This window comes from Myotis nattereri (genome assembly GCF_964212035.1).
Source record: "Myotis nattereri genome assembly, chromosome: 3".
Classification (NCBI taxonomy): Eukaryota; Metazoa; Chordata; class Mammalia; order Chiroptera; family Vespertilionidae; genus Myotis; species Myotis nattereri.
In genome coordinates this window covers 195,475,835-195,503,778 of record NC_138077.1, presented here as the reverse complement: position 1 = coordinate 195,503,778, position 27,944 = coordinate 195,475,835, and the positions used below count along the sequence as shown (strand labels likewise).

Below are 27,944 nucleotides of genomic sequence, written 5' to 3'. Positions count from 1 at the left end.
CACTGGTATCCTGTAACTTTAATTTAGTACAAATTCACCATAACTCACAAAATGGGCAACATTTAAAATAAAAATACTGCTGGGGGTGGCCCAGATTCCGGTAGATGAAGGGGTTGGGTGAGACTGAGGATTCCTCGTGCCCATGGGAGGCCCCAGTGGGCAGCAGTTGTGAGGTGAGAGCCCCCCCAAGTTCAGCTCGTCTGGCTCCTTTGGGATGGGTGTGGTCAGAGACTCCAAGTTCAGAATCTAGGCCCCAGGCCCAGAAAGAAAAGTCAAGGCTGGGGACACATTTCAGCCTGGTCCTGCAGCCCCTCTGCTGGGCTCCTGCCCCTGGGCAGGGACTCCACATGGAGCAGGAGACCTGCTGCTTCAAGGCCAAGGTCTGGACGCACACTCGTGGCAAAAACCATGGATGGGCTTATTCAGCATCCATCCTAACGTCCTTCTAATGGGCCTTTTTGTATGGCTGAGGCTAGAAAGAAAACTACATTCCCCAGACTCCCTTGCAGCCAAGGTTTTGGATCTGATTTCTAATTCCCCAAACAGAGTCCCTCACGGAGACTTGGATTTGGGAGCTGAGTTGAGTGGGAGAAGGCAGGCCTCAGGACATCCATTTGCTGGGAAGCATAGCAGAGGGAGCACAATTCTGCAGTGAGCGGCGTCCGGAGGCAGTGGTTTCCTGCACACGGGAGCAGCGTTCCTGGTCAGGAGAGACACGGTGAATCTGGCAGCTGGGAGCTGTTCCTGGAAACTCAGCCAAGTGTCTGCTCCTTCAGCCCCTCCACTGGTTTTGTAAAGCCATCAGGGACCTGGTAATAAATCCTGTCTAGTTAAACAAGTGACAGCAGCCCTTGTTTTCTACATCAGCAAGCCTGATGAGAGGTCCCCACCAGCAGGCTGTTCCAGTACTCAGGTCCTGATGAAAACAGCTGCTCCCTGCCCTCCCCTGTCACAGAGGTCAGGCTGGACCCTTAGCCAAGCCTCATCATCAGGGATGTTTGTCCTGCAGCTGTCTTTAGGCTACTGGGCTCTGCATCTGCCTCGGGGTGTACCATCACCCTGCCTTTAGACCTGCTGGCAGGAAGGTGGTGGCACCGTGACTGCAACATGGGCTCAGCTATTGGCTGCCGTCCACAGGCCACAGCACTGCCCTTACCTGCAGAGAAGTTGGAAAAGCAAGAACCATAACGCTCTTAGTCCGGAGGAGGAAGGAGAGTGGTTTTGAGGCCACGCTAGGTCCAGCTACTGCCTGTGTCCACTGTGGGCTGGGGTCACGGGTAAAATAGCCCATCACTAGCTTGGTCAGGGACAGTCTTAGGCCTGGGAGCCCAAGAGGGTTCTGGGTATCTTCCGAGCTGCCAACTGCTGGCAAACACTCTGACATGTCCTGAGGTTAGGGCATGCAGGCAGGAGGGAGATATAGGGAGACAGCCCCCTGCCCCTGAGAGGATGGGGATGAGGGTTGGGCAGGGGCTGCCCTGAGGAGAGGCCAGGTCACACTCCTGGACCGAAGATGCATCTTCATCAAGGTCAGAGCTAAAGAACATCAATGCTGGAAGAGGGTTTAGGGATCATGGAGCACAACCTCCATTTTACCGACAAGGAGAGGGAGGCCGAAGGGTAGACCAGCCACCTGAGATCTCAGGCTGGCCGGCGCTGGAGTCCAGGCCTCCTGTCTCCTGGGCAGACTCCTGCTGATGGCCAGGGCCCTGGCGCCTTCGTGTCCTTTGCGGCATCAGATGCGGACGGTGTTGATCCGCAGGGGCTGCACATTCTTGCCATTGGCGTGGCTCTGCCCGGGGCTGAAGTAGGAGCAGAGCTTGCCCGGGAACTTCTCGCGGAAGGTGTAGAGCCAGGACATGTCGTCCGCGTTGTAGAAGATGAGCAGGCCTTGGTCGTAGTCCAGGAAGACGCCCACCTTGTCCAGCTTGTCTCGGACGTTGAGCCGCGTCCAGGGCTCCGTGCAGGCGCTGTACTGGTTGCCGTCGTGCATGACGATGCAGTAGAAGCCGCGGCTGGGCTGGATCTGGATGCTGCCCTTGCGGCTCGCTGCCTCGTGCGCCAGCCCGATCACCCACTGGGTCTTCTCGGCCACCACCACCTCCCAGTAGTGGACGCCGCCGCTGAAGGCCTCAGAGCCCAGCACCGACACCTCCACGTCAAAGCGCTTGGGCGAGTCTTGCAGCGGCTGCGGGTGCAGGTTGCCATAGGCCACGATGGTGCAGTCGTCGGACAGAATCAGGCGCTGGTGGGCGGTGCCCGGGTCCAGGGTCAGCGCGGCTGGCACTGCAGGGGATGGAGGAGGGAGACATGAGTGGAGAGCAGACTATGGGCCCATTCTGTGGTACCTCCCTGAGGGTCAGATTCTGATTGGTCCCCAGGAGGCTGTGTGATGTGAATACAAGCCTCCCTGGACCTCAGCTTCCTCTTCTGTAAAATGGGAGGGTAAAGGCTGAGGTCCTCCCAGATGTCAACTTGGCTCAGGGGAGCACGAGCTATGCTGCTTGTTCAGGGCAGACGCCTGGGGCCATATAGTAGGCACTCCACAAAGTTTGCTGAATAAACCAGAATGAGGTCCAGAATTAGAGAATTTCAGAGCTGGAAGGGAGCTTAAAAGATTATCCAAGGGCTGGATAGTCCCGCAGGGGGTGATTTGGAAATTTGTGGGAGGTGTTTGGATTGTCTCAAAGATGGGATTCAGGGATGTTAAATGCCCTGAATAGAATGCACAGGGCAGCCCCAGGCCACCCCACCAATAATTTTCAAATGTTCCACCAGGCAATACTTTTTTATACAGTTTTAATATATATTGAGTATTTTGGAATACAACTACCATGCAAACTGAGGAAAGACTAAGTGATTTTGTTTAAAACTTCACTGAGGCCCAGCCAGTGTGGCTCAGTGGTTGAGCATCAACCTATGAACCAGATCATGGTTTGATTCCCAGGCAGAGCACATGCCCAGGTTGTGGACTCGAGGTGTGCAGGAGGCAGCTGATCAATGATTCTCTCTCATCATTGATGTTTCTAGCTCTCCCTCTCCCTTCCTCTCTGAAATCAATAAAAATATATACTTTAAAAAAATCTTCACTGAGAATTGTTCACATTTTTGGAAACTTTATCTTTAAGAACAAGGCCACTGACTGATATAACCTACCTGTTCCGGCTGCATTTGAGGCAGAATGGTGTTTTACCTGACTACTTCATTATGTCGTCTAGTGTGGTTGTGAGTGAACATTTACATAGTGACATACACAACATTTTATTACAGATAATTTCCTTCTGCTTTTCCTTTATATTATATACTAGTGGCCCGGTGCACGAAATTCGTGCGGGGGGATGGGGGGGTGGTTCCCTCAGCCCAGCCTGCATCCTCTCCAATCAGGGACCCCTTGAGGGATGTCCGACTGCTGGTTTAGGACCGATCCCAGTGGCATCCCTCTTGCAACCTGGGACCGCTGGCTCCTAACTGCTCACCTGCCTGCGGGCCTGATCGCCCCTAACTGCCTCTGTCTGCCTGCCTGATTGCCCCTAACTGCCCTCCCCTGCTGGCCTGATCGCCCCTAACTGCCTCTGCCTTGGCACCCACCACCATGGCTTTGTCCGGAAGGAAGTCGGACATCCGGAAGATGGTCAGTCGACCCAGTCTAATTAGCATATTACCTTTTTATTAGTATAGATTATAGTCAGTGTGTATATATGTATGTATATATATTTTATATATTATATATACTTAAAATTATTAAAAGGTCATTCTGTCTTTGAGACATTACAAATTATTTGTTATGAGAAGTAGATAATGGGTCTGATAAAGCTGAAAACCACTGATTCTAGGCCCACCCTCCCATTTGACAGATGGGGAAACTGAAACCCAGAGAAGAAACATGACTAGTCTCAGGTGATTCAGCAAAGCCAGGACTAATCTAGGCCATGTGCAATCCAGCCCCAGCCCTCTCTTCCAGTCTACCTCTCAGCAGCTGCTCCACATCCCACTCAGGCCCAAGGCCTTCACTCAGACTGTGTCCTCCCCCACCTCCTCTCTGCTTGTAATCACCCCCCGCCCCCCCCCAAAGCTCAACTCCATGGCTGATCCCCTGGGAAACCTTCCTGGTTACCTAGCAGGTGTGCTCACTCTTTCCTGAGATTCTCTAACTTTGGGCCCTCTCCCAATATATTTTGTACCCACATCTTCCAGGGCAAGGACAGTGTGCGATCCAGCTAGCCTCTCCCTGTGTGCCCAGCGCCTGGGGAAGATTTCTGGAAAGACTCCCGCTATGAAGCTGAGCCAGCATGTGTTATCTTTGGGCAGGCAGCACAGGCTGGCTCACCTGGCTCTGGGCTGGCCACTGGCTGAGCAGCGCTGGCTCTCAGAGTCTCATGAACTCCTGTCTGTTTACTCTCGCCTCCCTGAGGGAGCTGATGCCCAGCGGGAAGAAGGGGAACCTGGAAGCGACCCTCCTGAGCGTGGACGGCCATTGCCAGGCCTGAGCAAGGCAGAGGGGAGGGAGGGTGGGGAGAAGGAATCCTGTCACCACTTCCTTGGCTTTCTGGAACTTTCCTTCTCAGTGAAGCAGGAACATGGTTACGCTTGGCTGGAGCACTGCCCCTACGTCAAGCACCTCTGTTGGCTCTGTCCACACACAGAAATAACATGCCTCAGTGATGGCGACTGTCTCCAACGGAGAGCAGCAGACAGCCCTGAACTCCGCTTCTGTTCATACATCCGCTCACAAAGCTGCCCTCTGACATACCAAGCTCCTTCCAGCGGCTCTGTCAGGAGTGAATTTAGTTTTACATTTTACACTTTTCTTTCCTGTTCTTAGAATTCAGAGGGCTGCATGGGAACAATTAGCCCTGTGACTAGAGGGGCCAATGGAAATACAACTCTCTATCCAGGGACACTGAAGGGGGGGGGCATGAGAAGGAAGACACTGAATCAGAGTATGAATGTGTTACCCTATCATGACTGGTCACAGTGCAGCCTGTCAGAACCACCAGGTTCCTGCCACTGGAATGGAGGGATTCCCACAGAGGGGTCAGGAGGTAAGAGGTGGAGGGGGTGGAGGAAGTGTGTGTGGTGTGGGGAGGGGGAGCTAGGGAAAGAAGAATGTCATCAGGCACGGATGGGCCACTCCTCCTGGCTGTGGAGGTGGGTCCTATGCAGGTGTCAATCGCTGGGTCAGAGCGGGCACAACGCCAAGGTGTGGGCAGCAGCAGTTCCGAGTGCTCGCAGGAAGCTGGGCCTTATAGCTGAGGTGCCCGGATGATTTGAGGAGACCAGCAGCAGGCAGGAATGGTGGCTCAGGGCAGAAGGACCAGGACGGAGACTAGACAGGCAGGAGGGCTCAGCCCCCGACTCTTAAGCCTAGGTAGCATCGCAGGCCAATTCTGGTGCCACTGAGAATGGGGAGGCCGCTCTAGGAGGCAGCCCAGTGCGCTGTCAGTGGTTCTGAGATTGGGCTGACAGAAGGGAAGGGAAGGAGGTCCCGGGCACAGAAGCCCGGGACTGGATGAGGGCAGGGCACACCACTCATTGGCAGGGGAGGCAGAACTAGGGGGCGGAGCCTGATAACAGGGGCCAGGGCCCAACATCTCAGGGGCAGGGCTAGAGTGGGCCCTGGTGTTCTTATGAGGCAGAAGGCGTGGCCTGAGTCTAAGGAGGCTTTTACACCCCAAAGGGTGGGCTGACCACCTCTAGGGCCTCCCACCTCATCATAAACAGAGGGTCCTGTCTTCTGGACCGCCCCCTCGCCCCCCTGAGGCCAGGGCTAGCAGGAGTTAACAGCCTTCAGCTCAGAGAGACCCCCGCACCTTCTCTCCCTTTAAGAAGACAGGCAATCCCTCCATCCATCTTTTATCCTCAGGAGAGGTGACCAAGCCAGGGAAATAAGCCCGTTCCCCCGGGGTTTACTATCTTAGAGGTCAGAGCGCCTTCCTAGGTCCCAAAACACTGTTTCAGAAAAACAAAAAGCAGGCAACCTGTCTGGTCTCCAGGTAGATTCCCAGTCCACTTTAGCCGCTCGGAGACCTTGAGGCTAAAATGCATTTGGGAAGGAGCATGCACTGTGGAGGCCTCAGGAAATGTCTCTGGGCCATCGTCACCCACTCGCTACCGCGGTCCAAGCAGCAGAGAAACCCCGCAGTCCAGCGCCACTGCTTGGCAATGAGTGGCGCGTGCCTCTCTGTTCTCAAGGACAGTGGCTTTGGGCCTGCACGGCCCAACAGGACAGGAGACACCATAAGCTCTTGCCTCTGGCTAGGCCTCCCACCCACTCCGGCCCTCAGCTGCACAGTGCTGGCATCTGTAAAGCATTTCACACCTACTAGCTGATGGGAATACCATAGCAGCCCCAGGAACACAAATGACTGTACCCATTTTTCAGAAGAGGAAAGTGAGGCCCTCTAACTTCAGTGGCTTGCTCAAGCTGCTTCTTGGGGTGGAAGTAGCATTGGAACATGCGTTAAGGTCTTTTCAAACATGTTCTTTCCTTTATGTGGCCCCAGAAAGCCTGTGCAGTAAGACTGAGAAACCATCTGATGTTCATGATAATAATGACAAGCAGGTATCAAATACTAAGTGCTGGCTAGTTATCACAAAGAAATGATTTTATTTAATTCTCACACCTACCCAGGGAGGATAAGTTATACTTTCCCGATCGACAGATGAAGAAACAGGCCCAGAGAGGAGAGCGATTTACCCTGGTCACACAGCTAGGTAGGCAGGGAACATGCTGGAACCCAAAATGACTAGATTCAGATAAGCAGGGGCGGAGAGAGCAGGCCAGGAGAGGGAGGTGGTAGGAAAGTAAGGGAGCAGTGTCTGGTGTCCTTGGGACAATGGCCACCTGGCCTGGCTGGGGAAGGAGTGGATGCCTGGGAGCTGGGACAATCAGGCCGGGCAGTTGCAGGAGGGTTTCCAATGTCAGCTGAGGGGTGGGGTGGGGGAGGGGGGGGTGTTAGTAGAGAGTGGAAGTTCCAGAGCAGGGGTGAGGGGATGCGGAGGAGTGACAGGTGCTACATAAAGTTCTCAGATGAGCCAACAGGGAGCTTGAGCTGCCAGGGGGGCGTACAGGAAGCTGCTGGAATCCATGGGCTAGGTCCCTGGGGGTGCCTGCCCCTCCCATCGGGACATAAAGGGCCTTGGTGCTGGCAGAGGAGCCAGAGTGACTTCACAGGCCCTACAGACAAAGGAAGGGCACTGTTCTCTGAACGCCCCAGGGGCCTCTGTCCTTGGCAGGATGTGGGGGCACATGTTCCTCTGCTCCCTCAGCCCCTCTCCCTACAGGCAGTGGTTCTCGCTGGGGCGCTCTGCCTCGCAGGGGACCTTGGACAGACGGAGACATTTCTGGTTACCACAACTGGGGGGGGTAGGGGCGGGGCGGGGGGCGGCATCTAATTGTGTAGACATTAGGGGTGCTGCTAAACATCCTACCATGCACAGGACAGCCCCCCTACAACAAGGAATTATCCAGCCCCAGGGTCAAGTGCTGGGGTTGAGAAACCCTGACCGGGGCAAGCAGGGAGTTCCCACAGCCACGTGATCTCTGGCGAGGGAGTGCGGACGGGAGCACTAGCACCCCTACTTTACGGGGGAAGGAACAGGCTCAGAGGAGGAAGGAGCTTGTCCAAGAATGTGTGGCAAGTTCCTTCAGTCAGCAAACGTCTGAGTGCCCACGTTATGCCAGATACCATTCTAACTGCAGAACTGAGACGGGGACTGGGGCTCGTTTTTTACACTCATTCATCAGTAGACGTTTACTGTGCTGGCTGCTGGGGGTCCGTAGTGGTGAATTAGGCCCAGCTCTGGGCCTGCTGGAGCTCACAGTCTAGTGAGAGACAGACACACATTCATGGACAAAACAGCGAGGCCAGGGATCCCACGGCTACCCGGAGAAATGCAGGAGGGCTTCCCAGAGGAGGCATTATAAACTAAGATGCGAAGGAGGTGGGAGTTAGCCATCAAAGACGGAGGCTTCCATAGAGGGTTGTAGGCTAGGGAGCAGCACGGGTGAAAGTATGGAGGAGGGAGAACATAGTCCATAGGGCCTTGTCAGGCTGAGATGCCCGGGTTGCCTCTGTGAGCTGTGACAGGGACGCAGCAGGTGGCGGCTGAGGCCATCTGCCTGAGGGGCTTCCCTGGGTCCGTGGCTGGGGAGGGAGCAAGACCCTCGGACGTGCTTCTTGCCTCCTTGCGTTACGCTGCTTCATCCATGAGCGGCCCTGACCCTGCTGGGTCCCACTGCGGAGGTCCCTCCAGGGGCAGGAGCACAGAGACCCCTGCCCAGGAGGATAATCCAGAGTCCCAGCCCGTCTGCTGGAAAACGGGCCCTGCCCCCAACGACCGCCCCTTTGTGAACGAGGGCCCAGAGCACGAGGAGGTGGCCCTTCCCTCCTGTGCAATCCGGAATCACGTATCAGATGAGTCACCTTCAGTCACCTCCAGGGGAGCCCTGCCTCTGCCCGGCATTCGTACGCTCGAGGCTTGGCCTCAGCCCCTCTCCATCCCTACCCAGAAGGCCAAACTGTGAGCATCCTTGGACCACCCACCACTTTGCCTATTCAGTTCAACGCCAGGGATTGTCTGGAGGCACCTCCAGGCCCCACCCTCCCCTCGGTGGCAGAGCCCTCAGCTTTTAGCGCTCAGTTCAAACATTATCTGTTCAGTGATGTTCCACATGTCCTGGCTCCGCCCCTGTTCTATCCAGAGCCTCCTAGCGCCCCCTCTGGGCTCCCACAGCCCCGAGTAAGCCCCTGGTCATACACAGTCTTGTCTTGCTGGACTGTCAGAGTCTATTTGCCATTTATCTCCCCTGCCCCCTGAGAGTGCCTCAAGGGACTTCCAATGTGAGTAGCTCAGAAGAATGGATCCAGCAGGTGGAAAGGCCTCTGACTGCTGTGTGACCGTGGGAAATCAGTGAACCTCTCTGAGCCTCAGTCTCCCAGCAGCCTTCCTGGGCTGGTCTGAGGCCAGAGAATAGCTGGTTAGCTTAGTGGGTAAGGACACAGGCTCCGGGGTCTGACAGATACGGGATTTAAATCCTGGCTGGACCATTGATAGGCTGTGACCATGGAGAAGTTCCTGGTAGCTCTATGCCTCCGTTACCTCATCTGAAAAAGTGAGAATAGGAGTGCCTGTTCCTCGGGGACAATTCCCCTCTATATTCTTGTCTTGCCTCTAAAGGACCTCGGACCTGACTCAGGAACACACAGGCTCCCTGCTGCCGAAAGGCTGGGATCTGCGGCCCTTGCAGGTTGTGTGATGTCGGGAAGGCATCGATCTCCCAGCCCCAGGTCCACTAACTCTACTAGAGAACTGCTCAGACCCTCCTCTCTCAGCAAGCCTCCCATTCCTCCTCTTGCCCCTCCTCAGCCCTGATGACGACCTCGCTTCCTACCTCGCTGGGAAAGGCGAAGCCACCAGCAGAGACTTCCCACAAGGTCCCTGCCCCACTGCCCCCTGCTCGATGCCCATTATTCTACGCCTCTGGGCTCCCAGCAGATCCCGCTCCTCGGCTGTCCCTCCAGCCACTCTCGCTCCTTCGTCTTCAATTCCGCCTTCCTCTCCTGGGTCCTTCCCATCATCCCACACGCCTGCTGTTGTCTCTTCTGTCTTAAACAACCAGCTGCCGCCACACTCTCCCCTTCCGTCAAATGAAACTCCTTGAAAGCATTGTCTCCACACGCTGCCTCCACTTCCTCTCCCCACCTTCTCTCTGGGATGATTTCCAATCAGGCTTTTGACCCTCCTGCGCCACCAAAACAGCTCTTGTTAAAGTCAGCAAAGCCCTCCATGCTGCTAGATGGGAGGACAGTTTGGGATCTCTCACACGTGGCGTAGCAGCCTTTGCCACCACCGGCCACTCTCCTCCTGGACCCACTTTCTTCACTTGGCCTCCAGGACATGCCTGGGTTCCCTCCTTCTGCTCTGGCAGCTCCTTCTCCGTCTCCTTGGCTGGGTCCGCCTCCTGCCCCCGCCTGCCCCAAAGCTCCAAATGTTAGCATGGTCCTCTCTCTCTTCCATCTACCCTCATTTCCTAGGTGATCTCATCCGGGCTCATTCAATACTGCCCACATGCCCAGGATGCCGCCCTGACCTTTCTCCTGGACTGCAGACTCGTCATCCCAACTGCCTTCTCCACGTCATTACTGAGACATCTGATTGGCTTTGCAGACCTTGTGCCCACAAGTCCATCCTTCCAATCACCTCTTCCCAAATCACTGCAGGCTTCCTTGTCTTCCTTCTCTCACACGTGACATCCAATCCATCAGTAAATCCTATTGGCAATCCCTTCAAAGTATATGCTAAATCCGATCACCCCTCACCACCTCCACTGTCACCTTCCTGCCCCAAATTCTCACCTTGGCCTACAGGCCCTCAGGGTCTGACCATGGCTCTATCCCTGACCTCCTCACCTCAACTTCCCTTCTCACTCATTCCCTTCCAGCCACACCAGCCCCATTACTGCTCTTCCAACATGCTCTGGCCTCAGGGCCTTCTCCTGCTATTCCTGAGCCAGGAACATTCTTTCCTTGGATGAGGCCATGGCTCACTCTCCTTCCCTCAGGTCTTTACTCCCATGCATCCTTCTCAGTGTGGTCCCCTAACTGGACCCCCTATCTAAAATCTCTGTTCTACAGATTGTCAAACTACAGCAGGAAGGCCGGGGAGTGTGGGAGGGCAGGAGGGGGGTGGGTAAGAGATCAACTAAAGGACTTGTATACATGCATATAAGCATAACCAATGGACATAAGACACTGGGGGGTAGGGGAGGCCAGGGGATTGTCAAGGGCGGGGGGGGGGGGGGAGGGGGGGAGACATATGTAATACTCTTTGTAATACTTTAAGCAATAAAAAAAAAAAAATCTCTGTTCTCCCTCAGCACCCCGAGCCCCCTTCCTTGTCCTTTATCATTATTTAATAAACTATGCATTTTTCCTATTTACCTTTGTTTCTTCCTCTCTCACACCCTCGGATGTGCGATCCACGAGGGCAGGGATTTTTGCCTGTTTTGCTCACTGCTATGTCTCTAGCACCTAGAATAGTGCCTGGTGTGAGGTAGGTGCTTTATACTGTCTACTGTACTTACAGAGTGAATGAGTGACCTGCCAGGGCCTCACTCTCTCCATCTGGAGAATGGGTATACTAATAAAACCTACCTCCTGGGGTTGCATGAGGATTCTTTGAGCCAAGTGATTGTGTAGGTGCCCAGCATAGGCTCTGGAACATAGTAGGTGTTCAGCAAGGCGCTCTTTTCATCCCTCGGCCCTGCCCCCTTCCTGTGTTTAGAAAAGGGGGCGGAGCTGGGATGTGCCCAAGCGGCCTCCGTCCATGATAATCCTTGCCTCTTCCTGGACTCTCCTGTCGAGAGGCAGGCCGGGCCTTACCTGGGTGGATATCCTGGAACAGGGACTTCCAGATGGTGTACTGCAGGGGGCCTGTGTACTTGGAGGTTGGAAAGTCTTCGTATGTCAGATTAGTCTCATGGATTTTCCCTTTGAGCCTGGAAGGAGAGCAGGAGAGCAGGTCGCATTGGGGGCTGGATTCCTGTCCCAACACTGGCCACCTTCAGGGTAGCTGACACAGGGTGCGGGCATGTGTGAGAAGCAGCCGGACCCACATTCAAGTGCCTGCTTGTACCGCTTCCTGCCTCTCTAGCTGTCAGCCTCAGTTCCCTCCTCTTTAGAACGGGTACTTACTATTCGGCATTGGCCTTCTTGGTTGGAAGGATTGCGTGGCATAACATATATAAAATGCTCTGCACAGTGCTTGGCTCATGGTCAACACCAAATACATGATGTTAACTATCAGTATTGATCATCAACAGACCAATAATTAAGTGTTATTATTTTAAAGGTGGCGAGGGACCAGAGAGACCAGGGGTTGAATCTCGGCTTTCCCACATACTAATGAGGAGCCTTAGCCACCTGATCCTGCTTCTCAGTGCCTCAGTTTCTACGTGCGTGAAATGGGGATGATAGTGGTAACTACTTTCAAGGAGGCTATTTATTATATATAATATTCATGTTATTATAAATCACATAAATCTGTAATGTCACAAACATAACACAACTAATATACTATATGTGTCTATGTAAATACATAAAGCCTTTAGCACAGACTCTGGCATACAACAGATGTCCTATACATCTGATAAAGATTTGAATGAATGAATTCTCTGCTAACCACCCCCTCTGTCTCCATTCCTGCCACCTCGCATGGGCTAAGTAGGGTGTACCCATCTCAGGAAGGTCCCTGACAGGCAGCACTTGCCTCTCGGACAGTGAGGCCACCCCGGCCAGGAAGGTGTGTCTGTCGGTTTCGGCCAGCCTCTCCTGCAGGATCTGGGCCCCCTCCTGCACCTTGCGCAGCTGCTGGCTGTAGCGCTGGACTTTCTGCTCAATGTCGGTCAGTGTGCGCGCGGTGTCGGCCTCCAGCTCCTCCAGCATGGCCTTCTGCCGCTCCCGCAGCAGCCGGTGCAGCCGCTCGAAGGCCTCGCCAATAGTGGTCCGCAGGCTTTTGGTGGAAGACTGGGGGGGGGGGGGACAGTCATCAGGGGTTAGGTTAGGGAGAGCAGGTGGGGTGACCCTGGATGAGAGGAGGAAACCGACAGCCTTGGCATGCAGAGAGGAAGGGAGGGAAAGGGCACACTTGGGGCGAGAAGGGCACATGCAGAAGCACGTGGTATGCAATGACTGGCATGGCCAGGCACAGCACATGGCTCTGTACGCCCGGTTAGGAAATGAATGAGACAGTCCGGGTAAGACAATGAGGACCAGCAAAGGGACATGGCTTGAAAGACATTTAGGGTGTCGAAGACGTCTTTGACTGACCGGCTGGATGTAGGCGAGAAAGGTGTGAGGGTGATGCCCAGATTTGGGGCTTAGGGTCAGAGGGAGGAGAAGCTGGGAGATGGGTGGGAAGAAAACCGAGACGGGGGAGGGGTAAGGAAAAGACATCGAGTCCAATCTGTGAAGTCTTTATTTTTGAGAAAAATCACTCATGGGCTCAAGCAAAATGACAAAGAGGTGACCTATCAGAAGCTTTCTAAACTGCAATGTGCTGGGCAAACCTTGGTGGTCACTCACCCTGTCCTGCCACCCTGAGGCCAAGGGATAAGAGCTGGAGGGTAAGGCCACGCTCAGAGGAGGCAAGCACGCGCTTCAGTGATTCTCTCTGCCCCCACAGGCATGCCAGACCCAGGAGGGGGCTGAGTGGTGTAGGGCACAGGCTTTTGTGCCCACAGTGTGGGTGAGGATCCTAGCTCTGGGTCTTGAGTATGGCAACCTCAGTTGCCTGATATCCATGAACTTTAGCCTTCTTATCTGTGGAAAGGGTCAACTACATTGCAGGGCGATGGCGAAGACTGAATGAGGGGGATGTTCACCAAATGCAGGACATTGTTCGAGGTGCAGAGAAAGAGCCTGGTTATTAAAAAAGCATCAGTTCTGACAGACACATCCTAGAAGTTCTCCACTGAGAGCCGGCTTCTGAGCTGCAGCCTGAAGAATGAGCCCATGTCAATTGCGGGTGAGGAGAACCGGAAGAGGGAACAGCGCGAGTCAGGATGACACACACCGGGCACAGAAGTGTGGCCAGGCTGCAGCAGTGTGTGGGGCCTGCCTCTGCGATTTTACTTTGTGGGATTCTGGCTGGGAGTTCACAGAGTCAGGGACCCTGCTGGGTACAGTGCCCAGGGCTCTGTGGGAGGCTCCACAAAGGCTCAATTAGGGCCAGTTCCCTCCCTGTCTCAGCTGCAGAAAGAGCTGCTGGCAGTGGGCCAGCCTCCCTGCGCATGCCCACCCAGAGCGCCAGGCAGACAAAAGGGTGGAGGGGAGGCTGGGGACGAACAGCTGAGCGCCTGTGGCCTCCTCAAGCCCCCCCGCCCAAGGAGGGCAGAGGCTTCTGCAGAGGCAGGTCACGATAGAGAAATGGGGCCTGCCCTTCCTGCACCATCTGCCACGGCCCCCAAAGGTCCCCAAATTCCAGGGCCACCCCTTCCAGTTCCTCCTCAACCAGCTGCAGCAGCATCTGGCCCACTGGCCACCCTCTACTAATTGAAAGTTCTGGTTTGCCTCCCACCTCTGTGGCTGCTCCCTCTCTGCCACCCATGTTCCTTAGGGCATGTGCAGGCCAGCTCCCCCCATTCTCATCCTCCATCATCTCCGGCTCTCGCTGCTTTGAGGACGGCTCCCACGTCCTTATCGGTGGCCTTGCATGACTCCTGTTCATTTTCCCACCTGCCTCCTCCACACACACCCCAGGATCCCGCAGGCCCTCCAACTCATTCGGTCCAAAGTCAGCTCTGTGTCTTGGCCAACAAACTCGCTGCTGGCGTGATCCTTCTCATGTGTAAACTGGGTCACAGCCCATCCTGCGTTTAAGAACCTGTCTAGGCTCCTTGAGGACTAGTGAAATGCTAAATTCCTTAGCCTGGCATTCAGAGTCCTCAGTTCATCCCAGCTTACCTTCTAGTGCCTTTGCACCGCAATTCCACCTGCCTGGAATGGATACCCCAACAGATAGCTTATTCAACTGGCAAACTCCTACTTATCCTACAAGACCCAGCTATCTCGTCTGCGACACCTTCCTTAACTTTTCAGGCAGTGAGTTAAATGTTCCCAGAGCATTTTGTAAATACTTTTTAACACACTGTCTCACATTTTATGTGGCTCCCAGCTATTCGATCAATCCCTCACCCCATGGGAATGATGTCTTCCTCACCTCTTTCCTCCTCCACCTCCAACCCCCGTGTCCATCCCAGGGCCTGACACAAGGCTGGTGCAGTCAGGACCTGCCTCAGAGATGAAGAAGGGAAGGGTCTTGCCCAAGATTTCTCTACAAAGGTGGATGCAGACCCCATCTTATTTCTAGAGTGGGAGCCCAGTGATCCCAGGACAGAAGAGGACGGGTAGGGGAAGTGGGAGAGGCACGGAGAAGGCAGCTCAGAAGTGGAACATCAGAGTGACAGCCACCCCAGGAGACCCAAATATGTTTCCTGACCTACCTGGCTTGCTGGCCACAAAGCCGGGGATCTTGCTGAGGACACCCCAGCATGAGGCTGGACTATGCACTAGTCTCTGACGTAATTGGACAGCGAGCTCCTGATTGGCCACTTCCTAGTTCTGGGGCTCAGGTCAGTCTGCCAACCACTCTGTGTCTCAGTTTCCTTGCTGATAAAATGGAGATACCTCGAGAGGTACTTCCACCACACACACACTTATTTGTTTTACAGTTATTAACTGCATGGGAGGCACTGTGCTAGGTCTGAGAGTCCTGCTGTCATGGAGGTGACATTCTGTGAGGCTCAGTGAGACAACGAATAGGAAACAATTTCTAGCGGAGAAAGGTTTAGCTTAACTGGTGCGTCCCGGTTACTACAGTTCTTTCTATGGCAGAGCCAGCCCTGCCTCCCCCCCAATCCCTTTGGTGCAGGGGCTGGGAAAGCAGCCCCCCTCCCCCCCCCCCCCCCCCCCGCCAGCCCACCACATCCCTGGGAACACACTGGGGCTTGGAGCAGCTGGGGCCGTTTCAGGAAAACACTCTGCCAAGAATGCATCACCCAGTCAGGGCCGCCCAAGGAAAACACTGGGCCTGTGGAGAGAGGTCAGACAGACCCTCAGGCTGGGCCGCTGCAGGGGCAGGCGCCGCAGGAAAGCCGAGTCAGGCACCAGGTGAAATATGACCTCCACAGCATCCATAGGCATTTCTTGTATAAACACCCCAGTCCAGACAGGAAGCAGGGCTGGGGGAACTGGAAGGTAGGTGGCCCCCCAGGACCTCCCAGAGGTAGACAGATGGACAGGAAATCAGGGGAGGAAGAGGTCAGTGGAGAAAAACAATGAGGGAAGGGGGGAGGAAAGAAGAGAATGCTGGGGAGAAGGAACAGACCATATTCCCCCACATCCAGGTAGAAGCTTCCATTGGCTTCTCGTTTTCTGAGAAGCGTATAATCACCAGGCAGGTGGGGAAACAGGCTGTGAGAAGCAAACAGGCCAGAGTTCTGTGCCTGTTTCTCATCCGTTGCTAGCAGAGGGTCCTGCCCAGAGGCCCTCTGGAATGTTCTCTCAAGAAATGTCTGAAACCCCACAGCAGGTTGCCAAGATGGGGCACAGATCTGGATCTCCAAGGGCCTCTTGGGGCCCCAGAGTGACCCCCAGGGTGACCGACAGCCTGAGGCCCAGAGCATTCCTAAGGCTCTGCTCCAGCTGCTGCTGGCAGTGAAGTCATACAGCAAGCAGTTAGTGGTGCCTCAGAATTCACAGCCCTCCTCTCAGGCCAAGAGAAAGGCTTTTCTTTTTTAGTCACTGTGGCCAGAGATAGGAGGGGTTGGCTCTATTTTTCAGTCCATGATCCTAGGCCTGAGTTTGAGAGGGATGATGATATCAGGGCTGGCCCACAAATCACCAGGAGCGCTTCTAGGGAGGATGCTCAGGGCTGGCTCCTCAGTCAATAGGCTTGGTTAACACGTAGGGGGAAAAGACCCCTGCAGGGAGCCGCCGAGGGGGCGGTTCCTGGGGGGGGGGGGGAGTCTCTGGTCCAGTGGTTCACAACCTTCCTAATGCCGAAACCCTTTAATACAGTTCCTCATGTTGTGGTGACCCCCAACCATAAAATTATTTTCGTTGCTACTTCATAACTGTAATTTTGCTACTGTTATGAATCGTAATGTAAATATCTGATATGCAGGATGTATTTTCATTGTTACAAATTGAACATAATTAAAGTATAGTGATTAATCACAAAAACAATATGTAATTATATATTCAATATGTGTTTTCCGATGGTCTTAGGCGACCCCTGTGACAGGGTCGTTCGACCCCCAAAGGGGTCGCGACCCACAGGTTGAGAACCGCTGCTCTGGTCCCATCTCACCTTCCACCCAAACCAGGAAGGGAGAAACGGATCCACCCTTAATCCAAGCACTAACCCAAATCCTTGCTCTCAGTTACCCTGCACGAAGTCCCACTCCATTTACCATTGCTGAAGCCTCAACCTCGGCTCCCCCTCCACAACCCCGCCCCTCACGTGGAGTTCTGGCCCCCTAGAAGCCCCGCCCCTCACGTGGAGTTCGGCCCCTCGAAGCCCCGCCCCCAGAGCAGGGCCGAGTCTCCGCCCCTCACTTCCCCGCTGGCCCCGCCCCCGCCGGCCCCGCCCCGCCCGGCCAGTCACCTCCTGGGCCAGGCCCGGCTCACCTTGGTCTCCGCCAGCTGTCGCTTGAGCAGCTGCAGCGCCTCCGTGTGCTCCCGCTCGCTGTCCTGAAGGGCCTGGAGCTGCTCCTTCAGCTCCCTCTGGAAATAAAAAGCCCCAATTTACAGTGCCTGCCAGCTTCTGTGATGTGAACACTCCCACCAAAGCCGGTTTCAAGCTATCAATGTGAGGTCCGAGGACACAGGGCTGCGAAGGTTTGCACAGTCAGCTCTCAAGAGCTGGTGCAAGCTGACTCCAGCACACCACTGCCCGGGGTCCTTTCCCATACACGTGCTTCGTCCGTGGAGGAGAAATACACCCTCATCTAACTTTAGTTCCTTTAGTCGGGTCTGTATTGCTAACAGCTGAAAGTCATTCCTAAAGGATTCCTGTGCGAGAGTCGTTGGAGCAGATGGACTAGCTCTCCCTGTGGAGATGCTTGGGCCCCACCCTGGAGACTTGAAGGAACCCTGCCCATCGGCTCTTCAGGCTCTCCCTAACCGCCGTGGGTCTGTCCAACTCGGACAGGGTCTGGCAGACACACAGATGTCTGAGGAGGTGGGCCAAGAGCTACAAGCCTTCCCCTTGGTGGTCCTCCTGGGCCCACCAATGTCCCAGCCACCCAGGCAGCTCTTTAGGGTTCCTGAGAAAACTGCCCTGGAGGTATGTTCTGCACATTGCTCAGGGCACCCGAGGGACTCGGACAACTTCCTTCCTGCTTTCGGGGCTGGAACAGGGACAGCCGGCCTGCCCCTTCCTCTTGGACCCTGGGAGCAATGGAACACTCATTCCTCCACTCCATGAACACGTGCTGAGGCCTTCTTGGGCCCCACAGGGGGTGCGATGCGGGGCCAGTTTCAATCCATGATGCCTCAGGAGGGGTGCGGATGAGTTGGGAGGAAGGTAGGAACACAGACATGGATGTTTCTCTCTCTCTCCTTCTCTGCCACTCTCTCTAAAAATAAATGGAAAAATAGCCTCAGGTGAGGATTTTAAAAAAAGTTACCTGTCAATCTCCCCTACAAGATTGTGGACTCTCAAGGGAGGGACTGTGTCTGATAGATGTTCACATTCTCAGTACCTAGGACAGGGCCAGGCAAAGCGTGCCGGGTATGAATCTGCCCTGGGAAGAGGTTGGGCAGGTCAGACCTCTGAAAGGTGGGAGGGGAGAGCTCTGGCGACCGCCCCCCTCGTCCCCCGCTTCCCACATGCCTCCTTCCAGGCCTGGTTAGGATGCTGGCTCTGCCACACACTAACTGTGTGCCCCAGTCCCTCATCTATGAAATGGGGAGAATAATACTTCTAGGGTTGGGTAAAATGAGATAATAGTAAGAAGTGTTTAGCCTCACAGGAAATCGCAAGGCAGACATATGCTTTTGTTGTTTCTTTAAAATATGAAGTAATATGTTTATCCAACTGTGTTTCATTAATTCAACTTCTAGTTAAAATATTATAGAGGGTTAAATAAGGGAAATGTACAGAATTTGTAAAGCTGTGAGGACACAGACCTAGGGCAGAGCTTGGCATACAGCGTGCTCAGGGGCCGGAGTGGTCACTATGTCCCATGTGAGGCTTCTGGGCCACTTCTCCATGTCCTCACCCCTTGCTGTGTCCAGGTCCCTCCCTGCCTCCTCAGGAAGCCAGAGCAGGAAGGGGTCCCAGGGACCATTTGGCCCAACCCCCTGGACTTTAAGGCCCAAGAAAAGGGACTGAGTGGCCCACAGCCACACGACTGACATAGGAGAACCAACCGGATCCCCAGCAGAGGTCAGACAGGAAACATGAAGCTACTGATAAGCTAAGTGATAGGGCTCATTGGGAGGAAGGACACTGGCAATGCCAGGGCTCAGGACCAGAGGAGCTGGAGGTGGTGTGATTTGGGTTTGAATTTCATAGGCGTCAGGTCACCTGATTCTCACAACAAGCTCACGAGGTTAGTGCCTTGTCACCTCCATCTCAGAGAGCGGGAAATGGAGGCTCAGAGAGGTCAGGCAGCTGGCCTAAAGTCACACAGCCCAGGAGGGGCTCCGAGTAACTCCAAGTGCATGCTGGACACCCTCGGCTGCTGTCCCCCACTCAGTTCAACGTAGCCATCATGTCTGGTCACCCGTGGTCAGGCTTTGGGCCAGCCACTCGGGGTACAGACACCGTCCTTGCTCTTGGGGAGCCTGCAGTTAGTTGGAGAGGCAGAAACTAACAAGGGAGAACAGAATAAACATGGAGGGACCACCTAGGAACCAATGCAGCTGGCTGCCACCGACTGTTTGTGACACCGTCCCTCTACCTCAGTTTCCCAATCTGTAAAGTGCAGCGAACAGCACAGGCTCCGTGGTGTTCAGGATCAGAGGACCTCATTCACGACCTGCCACGATGCCTGGGATGTGCTGTCACTCTTCGCTGTTGTCATTATCGTCATAATAATTACAATCACAGGTGCAATAGGGACTCAGACCTGGAAGCTTCCAGGAGAGAGTTTACTTCTGATGGACAGATGGGCAGGGTTCCTTCAAACATTCCCATGGAGAGAACTAGTCAGGCAGGGGCACATCTGGCTGTGCAGGAAGTGGGGGGCAGCAGGGGATGGCTGGAGACAAGTATGTGGCAGGGGGTGGGGTCACACGCTGGAAAGGCCATGGGGCTAGCTCAGTGAGGGTGCTGGTGGAGAAGGCTTGAAGGGGGAGCTGGACTCTGCAGGGGTCTGTGGGAGCTGGGGCAGGGCAGGAGGAGGGGACCGGAGGATGCACCCGCAGTGGGCAGAGACACAGCTCGGCACCCCTTCCTCCTGCAGTGGTGAGGGGTCCGTCAGGGCTGGTACATGGCGTGCACAACTATGCAAATACGTCAGGCAAGAGGCTCTGGGGCTTCCGTAGGTTTGGAGAAACTAGGATGGGACAGCAGCTGGGGACAGAGAGGCAGGGCTCACATGTCCTCGAAGCCAGACCCCCCTCCTGAGCGGCCACCCCTCTCCCAGCCCAGGGGACAAAGCTGCCTCAGGAAACCATCTCTCCTTGACTTCAGGGACCCTCTCAGCCCCCTCGCTGATCAGTGCAGCCCAGTGGAGACAACGTGGGCTCTGGCGCCCAAAAAGCCCGGGTTCCAATCCTGCCTGCATTTTGCTTTCTCAAGGGCCCACCTCTCAGGGCCGTATCTGTCAAATGGGGACAAGAGCCACTCACAGGGCTGTGATGAGGGTTAAACGAGTGGGCTCCTATGAAAGGGCCCAGTGTGGGGCTGGCACATCGTGGTTGCTCAGGGCCTCTCCCCATCTCTGTGCCCTGGTACTGCTCTCTCTCCCCTTCTCTGCCCCAAGGATGCCGGAAATCTTAATAAGGCAAACTGAACTTGCTTCTCCTTTTCCTTTTCCTCCCAACCTCTCACTGATGCCCAGAACTCCTGATGCTCCTGCTCTTCCCAACAGAACTGAACGTTTGCATTTCTTCTCTGTCTTTGAGCCCCACCCCTCCCTGTCCATTCTGAGCTTTGCTGTCTCTGGCTACACCTCCCGTCTGCTCCCCCGGCCTCCTGGCTCTCCCCTCAGTCCGCCCTGAGAAGATCAGATCAGGCCACACTCACCCACCTAAACCCATTCCTGGCTCCCCAGCATCTCCAGGATCAAGTCCAAGCCCCTAGGGCTGGGGGATGGTGTATTCACGGTCCTTTTGACCTGGTCAAGCTTCCCTTTCTCGCTTCCCCCCAGTATACCTTCCCTTCCAGCCACAGCAAACCACCTGCACATGTGCTCACTTCCATGCCTGTCCCTGGTCAGACTCAGGTAACCTGAGTCCAAGTTCCAGCTTCAGTGACACTCAGTGGTTGTACTAAAGCACAGTTTCTGAGCCTGTTTCCTCATTTGAAAAATGGAGTGATGAGGCTCAATTGATAGGTTTGCTGTGAAGACAGAGAGAGGGGCAGAGAACCACGGCAGGGCCAGGGCTCATGCATTCTCTCCTGGGCCCCACACAGGCCTTGGGCTGGAGTGTCAACTGAGGAAATTACTTAATGAATCTCTGAACCCAATGGGAACCCACCTCCAAGTCCCCCACCCCCACCTCCAGTGTCCAAGCAGATCTCAAGGTCCCGGAGGTAAAGGACGCTGTAAAAACTCCCCTGGATGAGAGTCCATAGAGCTGAGTTCTGGTCTAACCTTGGATAAGTCCATTTCTCCATCTGGAAACGGGGGAGAGGGTGGAACGGGATGGCCTCTGAGCTCCCTCCCCCTTCAGGTGCTCCCCGAGGCAGTTAGAATCATGGTGGGGAGGCTGAGTTCTGAGCTGGACAGACCCCAGTCTGAATCCCTCTCTGCCTCCCACTTGCAGTGGATCTTGGGCAAGTTACGGGGCCTCTCAGCCTCAGGGTCTCCATCGGTGCGGTGGTGCGGAGTCCCACTCGGGGAGCAGGAAAGAATAAAGGGCCGTTGGGAGGATTCAATGCCCGAAACAGCACCTGGCACACACCAAGTGCCTAAGAAGCTTCTTCAGCCAGTGGTGGTGGTAGTGTTTTTAGAGTTGTTATTATTTCGGTTGTAGTCACTCTCCACCAGACCCTTTTCCCTATGTAACATAAACGTCAACTCCAAGTTTCTATACTGTAGCCTGTGCTTAGCCGAGGTGCCCTGGATGAGCAGGGCATTCCTGGCTGCCCAAAGACACCCGGGAGGAAGGAAGTGGAGAGGCCCACAGCTAGCCCCGGGGTTTGACTCACTGCCAGCCTCGCCCCCACGAAGGCTGCTGTTTGCACATCAATCCTGCCCTCTCCTGGGACACAGACAACCTGGCTGCCTCCTGTCCTTCGTATCTGTCATTTTTTTTTGGATAGGAAGCAACTCTCTCTCCCTCTTTACACATGAAGTGGACAGTCTCGTTCCTACTTCCATTTCCCAGATTGGGAAGGGGGCAGAGAAGCAGTACCTCCAATTCAGGTGGAGGAAGCAGGATTGGAACCCAGCCCCCCAACCCTGCTCTTTCCCTGTGCGGCTGCCTGGGCATCTCTGGACCGCCACAGTTTTTCAAGGCTCCCATCCAAGGCTGATCCACCGCTGTCTCCCTTGGTATGAAGGACGCCTTGGGAAAGGCTCCAGTGGTCACATGAGGCCTGGAGCGGATGTTGGAGACTGAATCAGATCCCTTCTTAGGTTCGGAAGCTGAGATGGCCAGAGAGCCGCATACCATGCCTGACCCAGATGCCATCCAGCCACCTGCCCTCGGTGCCTCAGCTGGTACAGGTGGCCTGTGCCCTTAGCCTGACCCTGGGCTGAGTACTTGTAATACAAAGATAGGCAGGATCGGGGTGGGGAGGTGGATAGACAACTACCCGGCTCTCAGAAGCAGCTCGGAGGCTATGAGCGGCCCAGTCAGACTGGCTTCAAACCCTGCCCCTGCTGTTTACTTGCTGGCTGACTGAACAAGTCACTGCATTCCTGAGTCTCTATTTCCTTATCTTTAAAAGGAACAAATTACAGAACCCACTGGACAGGGTGTTATGAAGATTAAATGAGGTAATACCAGAAAAGCGCTTAGTACAGCCCCAGGCGTTAGGCTAGAGCTCAGGAAATATTAGCGGAGAAGTCCCAAACCCTGCTGAGATGGGCTCCTCCCTCCCCTTTGCGCCGTGATCTAGTGCTCAGCTGTGAAAAAAAAAAGCGGGGGCTGGGGGGGGGGTGGTGGGGAGATGTACACACACACACTCACGTGCTTAACAGGTTTCTCTGTGGGGTGGGACTACTGGGAGACTTTAACTTCTACATTATATAGCTCTGTTTATTATGCTAATTCTATAATCAGAAAAAGAATCAAAAGGTATTTCAAAACTGTTGTGTGCTACGCTGTGCCAGGCACAGTATCAGGCACTTTTGACACAGCACCTTTCACCCATGTCATAGATGAGCAGGCCACGTGACCTGACCAAGGACACACAGCTTCTCAATGACGATGCCAGGATCTGAGCCCAGCAGTGGAACCTGGAGAGTCAAAGCAATTCCGCTCAGCAGGTCAGGGAAAGCTTCACAGGGCAGGTGATATTTGAGCTGAGCCTGGAGAGCTGAGTAGGACTTCTTCAGGCCTGGGTTCTCAACCAGGGCTGATTTAGACCCCAGGGGACATGGGATAAAGTATGGAGACATTTTTGGTTGTCACAACTTTGGGGGAAGGGCGCTACTAGCATCTAGAGCAGGGGTTCTCAACCTGTGGGTTGCAACCCCTTTGGGGGTCAAACAACCCTTTCACAGGGGTCGCCTAAGACCATCGGAAAACACATATATAATTACATATTGTTTTTGTGATGAATCACTATGCTTTAATTATGTTCAATTTGTAACAATGAAATTGGGGTCTCCACAACATGAGGAACTGTATTAAAGGGTCGCGGCATTAGGAAGGTTGAGAACCACTGATCTAGAGAGAGGCCGGGGATGCTGCGACACATATAATGCACAGGATTGCCTTGTACAACAAAGACTTACCTGGCCCTAAATATCAATAGTGCAGAGTATGAGGTAATATCCTAGCGCCGCTATTATTTATTAAGTGCTTGCAATGTGCCAAGTGCAGTATTAAGTTCTTGCAAATGTCATCAAATTTAATCCAACCCCATTACTTCACGCTGCCAATGAGGAATGTGAGGCGCAGAGATGATACGTAACTTTCTTAAGGCCACACAACCCGAAAATGGTAAGCGCTGGGTTGGAGCTGCCTGAATACAAAGCCAGACCTCTTAACCTTTCTGCTCTGCTGCCTCCAGGGTGTATAATAAATGTAAAAGCTTCAGACCAACTGCTAGGCGGGGTGTGGGGGTCTCCAGCTGAGCCTATGCCCAGCCTCCTCTGGCCTTGAGGCCTTGGGCAAGATGCCTCCCCTCCTGCCATTCCCCATCTGTCAAGTGAAGGTTGCACCAGCCAATCTCCAAGGCCCTGCCAGCGCTAAGTCTGTTATCTTTATGAGAGGGGCCCAATCCCAGGCTCCGGAAGCCTGCAGCCGGGAAAGGAGGGGTGTGGGGGACAGCTCAGCCTCAGACCCAGGGCATAAAGAGCTCATAAGGAGAGAGATGCAGGTAGGGGTTGGAGTGGCTTGAACCTTACCCAGGAGCTTGCCTCTCTAATGGGGAGGCATGTTTCTCTGCCACCTTCTTGCCAAGCCCAACTAGGCACCAAAGCCAGGCCTCCTGGGGCAAGAGAGGCAGGGCTGGGCATTTCCCCAGCTGGACATGCGAGTTCTCACAGGTAGGAGAAGGAATGGGAGTGCGTGCTGACCAAGCCCCACCACGTGCCAGGCGTCTCTAGCAGGTTCATCACAGGTCAGCCTCATTCAAGTCCTAGTAGGAAAGACACATCCTGACCCCAGTTAACAGATGGGAGCAGCAAGGCTGACATGCAGCGACGTGGCTGAGTTACACAGATAGTGCTGAAGGAAGGTTTGGGACGCAAGTGCTGTCGCAGGGCGGTACACTAGAAGGTACGTGAGTGGCAGTCCTGTTTGTCTTGTTACCCAAGAATGAAAAGTGTTTCAATAACATTTGGAGAAAATATATATATTCAATTTCTCCTATATTCCCCAGGACACAGAATGGACCACAAAAAACCCAAACACAGTAATTCTGATTTTTCTGGTTTACTGAAAAAGGAATCACGGGTCAGTGGGCAGAGGCCCCTCCAGCTAGAAAGTCAGACAGGAAGAGGAGGGAGGAGGGGCAGCGGAGGGATCTGGCCTGGGTCAGGCTGTGCTTTCTAGCCAGGATCGATCTCTCCTTGTCTGGCAGTGTTTTTGGGTAAGTCACATCCCCTGTCTGGACCTCAGTCTCCACACTTATGTAATAAAGAGATTGGACAGATGGTTTCAGACAAAATCCCTTCAAACTCCTACAACCTGCACCTAGTCCCGTCAGAGATTCTTTCCTCTTCCCAGACGAGGAGATGCGGCCACCAGTGCTTGGGACAAGGAACTCTGGAGGTCAAGGGCCAATACTAGCCTGTGCAAGCTCCCAGAGCCCCCGGCCCTTGCTCTCCATCCTCAAAGAGCCAGACTGGAAGGAAGTCAGTCATGGTTTTGGGATGAAAGGGACGGGGAATGGAGAATGGGGAACATAGGCCATTTCTTCTGGGACCAACGCACATCTCCATGAGCATCTGCAAGTACAGGCTGACTTGTAGGGACTCATGTACACGGATTGGAGGAACCCCCTAAAATATGGGACAAAGTCATTCTTTATCTCCTGCATAAGCCTCTTGAAGGCCAGAGAGCTTACTCCCCCAAGTTGGCCCACTGCATTTTCATAAAATGTTTGAGTTGAAACTCTTCTGCTTCCAAAGGCTCCAGAGTCTGGGCCAGTTCTGGTCAAGGTTGGTCATTCATTCATTCAACCTTTACTGATATGTATTGTCGGCCAGGCTCTGTGCCAGGCTTTGGGGCCACAGATATGATGAATAAGAGACTGTCCCTGCCCTTGGGGAACTGTGTGCTAGATGGTATGCCAAAGCCAGAGGTGTGAGGCTGCTGGACTTAAATGGTTTAGTTTGAGAAAGAGATTCCAGGCTTCAATTCGCTTGGAACCTTTTTATTAAATACAGTAAAATGAGTTTCTTTGCTATTGCCCAACGCTTTAATATGCAAATGTACACCGAGATTCCTCTAAGGGGTATATAGAGAATATACTATATTTCCCAAATATAGATAATCTGGAACACTTTTAAAAACATCATAGTTATTAACAGAGAACATCAGGGGAAATGCAGCTCTAATGCTGTTTTTTTCCTCTTTTGCAGGGGGGCCAGTGGAACTTGGGGAAGGCTTACAAAGAGAGAATGTTTGAGCAGGGCCTGGAGAACTGAGTAGGAGTTGGCTAGTGAAGACGGGAAGGTTTAAGGGAGACCATTTACAGTCTTAGGCAGACTATGCTCAGGTTACCGAGCATGCGCGGTTTCATTTAGTCCGCAAAGGTCCTGATGTCGGTGCCAGAGCCAAGGAGGTCATCAGAAGCCCCTGGAGGCTCCTACAGGTCCACACCCTGCCTTCTCGAATCTCACCTACCTCAGGGCCTCACTCTCCGAGTCCTGAGCCTTCCCTCGAGTCCTGTCCTCACTCTCAACCAGTGTGAGGCTCTACTCTGGTTTAAACCCCAAATGGTTCTTACAGTATCTCAGCTGGATCCCAGCCTTAACCCCTTACACACCTCAGCCTAGCCCTTGGCACCCAAACCCATTCTCAGCAGTTTGCGGACCCTAACTTACACCCTCTCTCGGATTTAATCCTACCTGCCCAGTCTGGGTACCGCCCCGTCGTCCTGATACACACATGATGGGCCCCACACCTGCTGCTCAGCTACTCCATATAGTCTTGACCCATCCTTGGAGACGGTTCCTCCCCCTGTCTAGCCCTGACTGTATCCCCATTCCAATCTGTGTCTGTCCCCAACTCTGTCCTGAGCCATTCTATGTGGGCCCATCTCCAGCTCCATGACAACTAACAGTGGCCCTAACCTAACCCAGCTCTGATTCAGCCCATCCCCATTTGTCCCTCCCTGACTCCACTGGTGCCCTCTCCGCCACCCTGGACTTACCCCAACTTCAATCTATCTCAGACCCCGCCCTTCACCGCAGCCCCGCCCCGGCCCCGCCCCCACACTAATTCTGATAGGGCCATGACCCTGCCGGCGGCCCCGCCCCGTGGCAATTCTGACTTGGCCCCGCCCACGGTCCAGCCCTGGCCCTGCCTCCGGGCCTGCCCAGTCCCCCGCCCGAGGCCCGCCGGGCTGCTCACCTGCAACTCCTCGAAGGCATCGTCGATGCCGGTGACCTGGTGCTGCTCGTGCAGCGCGGGCTCGTCGCAGAAGAAGCACAGCAGCGTGCGGTCGGTGAGGCAGAAGAGCTTGACCTTGTCGTGCGCCTGGCAGGGGCGCGCGGCGCGGCGCGCATTGAGGATGGCGTCCAGCGGGAAGGCGCTGTAGCGCTCCACGATGTTGGCCAGCTTGAGGCTGGGCGCGAACGCGGGCTCGGCGAACGTCCGCCGGCACTCGGGGCAGTCGCGGGCGCCCTGCGCCTCCTGCCTCACCCAGTGCTCGGTGATGCAGCGGCGGCAGAAGTAGTGCTCGCAGCCCAGGCTCACCGGGTCCTGGTAGATGCTCAGACAGATGGAGCAGAGCAGCTCGTCCTTGAGGCTGCACGCCATGGCGCCAGGGGCGGCGGAGACGGGGGCCGAGCTGCAGGGGGGCTGCTGAGAGAGCGCGGCGTTGAGGGGGGCAGCACCGAAGGATGGGTGCGGGGAGCGGGCCGGGAGGGGAAGGAGTGGGCGCTACGGTCCAGGAGATGGGCAGTGCGAGGAAGGGGTGCGGAGCAGAGACGACCCGAGATGCAGTTTAGGAAGGTGGTCTCGAGGCAGTGGGTGACCTGGAGCGATGGGTGCTGGAGGGAGTGGGCGTCTGAGGGAAGGGACTCCTGGCCAGAAGGTTCTAGGGGGAGGGGCAGTCCGAAGGAATGGGCGCTGGGAGAAGGGTACCCGGGAGGGGGGCGGAGGCCTTGGGGGGCTGAAATCCCGGGATGGGTGCGATGGGGGAGGGGGAGAAGCTGGGGACAGGGAAATCTGGGGGAGGGAAAAGCCAAACGGAGCCGCACCGCGGCTGTGCCTGGAGGAGGAAAGGAAGGGTGCGCGCACGTTCATCAACCCGATCCCGGCCCCAAGACCCGACCCCGCGCGGATCCTTACCCCAGCCGGCTCCGCGGCCACTGCTCTGGTCCCAGCGCAGCCTCTCAACCCGGAACCAGCCGAGCCGGA

The 27,944-nt window shown here is 54.8% G+C and overlaps 1 protein-coding gene across 1 annotated transcript; it reads right to left on the bottom strand.

Annotated features, from left to right (window-relative positions):
• TRIM62 (tripartite motif containing 62) lies at positions 1 to 27,920 on the bottom strand. Its single transcript, XM_081088091.1, has 6 exons — positions 27,876 to 27,920; positions 26,934 to 27,386; positions 17,193 to 17,288; positions 12,271 to 12,527; positions 11,385 to 11,500; positions 1 to 2,286 (listed from the first exon to the last, which is right to left on the bottom strand). Exons 2-6 carry the CDS (start codon positions 27,339 to 27,341, stop codon positions 1,736 to 1,738), a joined length of 1,428 nt encoding a protein of 475 aa, XP_080944217.1. The 5' UTR covers positions 27,342 to 27,386; positions 27,876 to 27,920; the 3' UTR covers positions 1 to 1,735.
• Between the last annotated feature and the right edge of the window lie 24 nt (positions 27,921 to 27,944).